Source organism: Eucalyptus grandis, chromosome 11, assembly GCF_016545825.1.
Source record: "Eucalyptus grandis isolate ANBG69807.140 chromosome 11, ASM1654582v1, whole genome shotgun sequence".
Lineage (NCBI taxonomy): Eukaryota > Viridiplantae > Streptophyta > Magnoliopsida > Myrtales > Myrtaceae > Eucalyptus > Eucalyptus grandis.
In genome coordinates, this window is record NC_052622.1 from 48,086,380 (window position 1) to 48,090,917 (window position 4,538).

The following is a 4,538-nucleotide window of genomic DNA, read 5'->3' on the forward strand; positions in this document are numbered from 1 at the left end:
CTCCATTGAGAAGAATAATACATGGGTGCCAACTTCTTTACCTCTTGATAAGAAGCCTATTGGTGTCAAGTGAGTATACAAGACGAAGTACAAACCCAATGGTCAAATGGACCATTACAAGGCTAAACTGGTTGTAAAGGGCTACAAGCAAAAGCAATGTATTAATTATTTTAAATGTTGCAGAGAGGTGAAGAAAGAATTATGTTCGGCCCCCATGTGCAAGTGGGAGATGATGGATTTTTTATTTGATGGGCCAAGTCAAGCCTGTCCGGCTATGTTGAGCCAAAACCTGACTTATAAATGAGTGGCCCATAAGAAATAGTGATGTTACTATTCTATAAATAAAGGAGAACGTTGAATGAAGATAAAGTGAAAAAGACAACGTACTTTTTCTCTCCTTGGACAACAATATTTTCTCTCTTGACAAACGAAATTCTAGATTCTCGATTAATTCTTCTAAGATTGTAACAGTACTTAATCTGTGATAAACAGGGTATGTTTGTCTCCGTGATATGTCTTTTAATTGGTGTTATATGTTTCCCGGACACGTTTCCACATTGATTTTCAGTATTCGATCGTTCGAGTATTAGTTCGTTTTTCAAGAATCTATTTCCAATAGTCGAGATACCAAGTAAACAAGTACGGGACTGAAGATCCCCATCCTGATATTGAATATCTTCCACACATTTTATAGTCCTCAATTGTGACCTTTTTTGCTTTTAAAACCAAAAGCAGACACTCATGTGGGCGGGCCTCATCAAATGTGTCTTTTAGTACAACAGTAGGGAGAGAGAAACCAACGACCAGCCTAGGCAAAGGGACGTTTATTATGAGTTGTAACATCGAATTTGCCCCCATAACTTTAACGGTGAAAATAGGAGCGGCGTCCAATTCCTAGTCCTAGAAGTCCTCAAGGAGTGAAAATTGCCGTTTCCGAAATTTTGCTTTTAAGGATGAACAAAATGGTCCTACTAAAATGTGACATAAGCGCTCTCTGAGTGCACCGTGGATAACGATCTTTCTCTAACATCTGAAATACATCAAATAAATATCATGATCACAAAGGAAACCAAGACCCTAGTCCACCCAAGCCAAAATGAAGGACACTTTCTTGTAACAACTACTAAAACAAACTGAGCACATTAAGCGAACTTGAAGGATGTCGTTAGACGCAATTAGGAGCCACTTGTGTTAAAGTTAGATGGACCGAGCCAAAGCTTTGCAACTAGATTAGTCACTATCATTCACTGAAAGTTCAACTTTGCTTAAGTCTTGCCAATACAGCCATTTAAAAAGCAAAGGCTAATATTTTGCTTGAGTCTCACTTCCCATCACATGCGAGGATGAGGGCTGCCATGACTTTGCATACTGATGGTGACTTCATCGGGAAGTTGTCCTCTTTAAGAAGAAAATTACAAAATTCATCTTCAACTTTTCTTCCCATGATAAATAATCACCCGAGTGACTTGCTCGGTCCCACACACCTCTCCGCCACGTTGTTGGATGGAATTTGGCCTCTCTCACCCCCAAAAGCTAGCTCAAATGGTAAGGTTTTCTCTCACTTATAAACCGACCACTGATTTATGCCACAATCGATGTGAAACAAACTCAACACACCTCTCCTCTCTACCACATGCATCGCGGCCATCACCAACCTCATATTTGAGGCAAGTGAGGGTCGTCGTGCCAAATCAAGGTTAGATCAAGGTCTTGGCCGCCATGGTCAAGAGCTAGCGAGCTTGCAATAGAGGCTTGCGACCAATCATGATCCTCACAAGCTCGAGGCTGGCTTCACATGGCCTCAACGATTGCAAGCCACGAGCTCAAGCTAAGCTCGCATGCCCTCGTTGTCCCAAGCCACAAACAATCTCGCCACAAACAGAGACAGGGATGAGAGGGGTGTAGGCAACAGGCAAAGGGGAGGGGACATCATTGGCGTCAACATCGGACTGTGTGGCGTCAACCCAAGGGTGGCTCTCGATCATTGATGGGGTAATTACCAAAATAGTCCTAAACTTATCATATAAATATCAATTTAATCATAATACCACTATCACCAAGCCAAATGGCATAGTCTCAATCATCTTTGTTTCACCATAGAGGCAAGCAAGATATATGAATATGTGCTGAATGAGAAGATGAGAGTAGAAATAAATTGGACTCGATCTTATTGAAACGAAGAAATCAACCACCAACAAGTCAGGCGTTAAACATACTTGACCACATATAGCACCATATTAGACCACCAGCCTTATCAATCTCTCTATACCCACGAAAATAAAAGACCCCAAGAAAGACTTGAAAAGTTGACTTATGCATCTTTGGCGAAGTTACCACATTAGCAATTGACATGAGAAATTTTGAACTAGATCACATGACAGTGCATCCAGTGGCATTTTCTTCACTAAAGTAATCACATGGACTCACGTAGTAACCTCTCCCACCCCGACACTCACTAGCCGGTCTTCCACATCCATCGCCGCACATCACTCGCCTCCTCCGCCCACAATAGCATGGCCCCCCACCATACCCTCCATAACCCGGTGGACAACAACACACCCCCACCATCGGATACACCGGCACCATCGGATATGCTGGCACTCGTGGGGAGTCCACCACCGGAATTGGTGCCTTCGAGAGCTTCTGGTCGGGCTTATTCTCAGGTGGCTGCTTCTTCTCGGGCTCCTTGGGCTTGTCGAGCTGGATCTCAACACCCAGCACCGTCTCGCCACCCTTGCAGATGATCATCTGCCGGATCTTCTCCGGGCTGCAGCACACGACAGTGATCGACACCGTGTTCTGCTTTTCATTGTATTTCTGGTCTCGGATTTCTTTTTTTCACAAATTAATTCATAGCAAACTCAGTCAAATCAAATTAACACCAATGTAATAGTAATTACGAACCAAGAAATGATAACAATTTGAAACTAAAAAGAGGGGAAGGCAAAAAAAAAAAAAAAAAAAAAACCGGAGAGAGAGAGAGAGAGAGAGACTCACGGGGAATTTACAGAGAATTTTCTTGATTTTCTTGTAGCAGCGCCAGCACTGCAAATCCACCTTTATCTCCATTTTGGTCACCTGCAACAAACAAGAACAATGTAAAAATCGATAAAGCCATGTGTATCAAATGAATGCGAAGAACAATTCGAGGTTTTCCTTCTCTAAATCGTTTGCAGAGAAAGTATCAAGGGGAAGATGCAAAACAGAGAAATGAACAAGGTGGACCCAACAAAATAATAACCCAAATGAAGAGATGGTTGCTCGAAGAATCGCAATCATAGAATGATAAGAAAACGACACAGAAAAGAAAAGGCAGTTATCAAGAGAGATGAGTTAAGAGGAAATAGGAGGAGGAGGATTCACCTTCTCTGCCATAGCTGCGGGAGAGACAAGATCTGGATAGCTCCGAAAACGAGTGAATGGGACTGCGAAGTGGTGAAGGAAGGAGCGAGTGATGATGATGGGGTGTCAGTGATAGAGGACTATGAATGATATAGGACGAGAACAGACTGGTTCAGAAAGAGACCGGTTCCTATAAATTTAATAGTTTCACGTGCTTCCTTCTTAAGTTTCGGCGATAATTCTGCATTTGACTTGGAGTCGCACGACGAACGGGGTCAACCAAAAAGTGCACGGCGAAACTCGTATTTTAGCGAGACTAAGAACAGGGAACGTGACCGTACGTGTGTTAGTTCTCACGTGGCTGTCACGTTGAATACTAGGAGAAGCGTGCTTTGAACTCGTGACGTCCGTAGTATTACATCACCTCCATTGCTGGTGGCGCTTGCTGTCTGCGGCAATTATGGGGTTTTGAACAGATACCGCACGTGTTTCACCTTCCATTGAAGAAAGAATTCCAGCGGCAGAACAGGAACAGCACCAGGGCGATGGCTACAATCTCATCGCTCTGCTTTCTGCAGTTGAATTTCCAACACGCGCGTTGAGTTTTTGCTCCTTAAAACTGTCGTTTTGCTCGTGATTTCGATCCTCTGATTGTGGTTCTTGCACCGAATTTGGTTTCGCATGAGCTTGGATTCCGTGGGAATTCGTAGGTGAGTGTGCTGGGGTTAACTGTACTGTTTTACACGCTTTAATGCTTGGCTCAGCACAGGGAACTAAAATTGTATGGACTGATCACCAAGTATGTCGAGCCATTGAACAGGATAACAAAACAAGGAACTAACGGCACACCGAATTTAGGCAGTTCAATCAATGTGACCAATTCTAAGAGGAGACTAAAGATCAAATGATACAACGGAGAGCACTAATTTTAAGCTGTGAAGAGAAAAGAAAAAACCTTAATGAACCGTCTCCAACATGGGTTATGTGGTTTCATGTGAAGTCCAAATTGAACTTTAAACCCGTGACATAAATTAATTAAAATATATCAAACTCCAAAAAAAAAAAAAAAAATTGTAAGACCTTCCTCATATGGCAAATCGATCTCCCCAAAGAGCATAACATGAAATTAAAGAATTGTGGGAAGAAACAAAGAATGATTCTCCATCGACAATAGACCAAATGACAACTACACAATT

General features: G+C 42.5%; 1 protein-coding gene across 1 annotated transcript; it reads right to left on the bottom strand.

Moving 5' to 3' along the window:
- Positions 1-2,145: 2,145 nt before the first annotated feature.
- LOC104445595 lies at positions 2,146-3,607 on the bottom strand. The gene is made up of 3 exons (XM_039304589.1): positions 3,364-3,607; positions 2,994-3,078; positions 2,146-2,831 (listed from the first exon to the last, which is right to left on the bottom strand). Exons 1-3 carry the CDS (start codon positions 3,373-3,375, stop codon positions 2,371-2,373), a joined length of 558 nt encoding a protein of 185 aa, XP_039160523.1. The 5' UTR covers positions 3,376-3,607; the 3' UTR covers positions 2,146-2,370.
- Between the last annotated feature and the right edge of the window lie 931 nt (positions 3,608-4,538).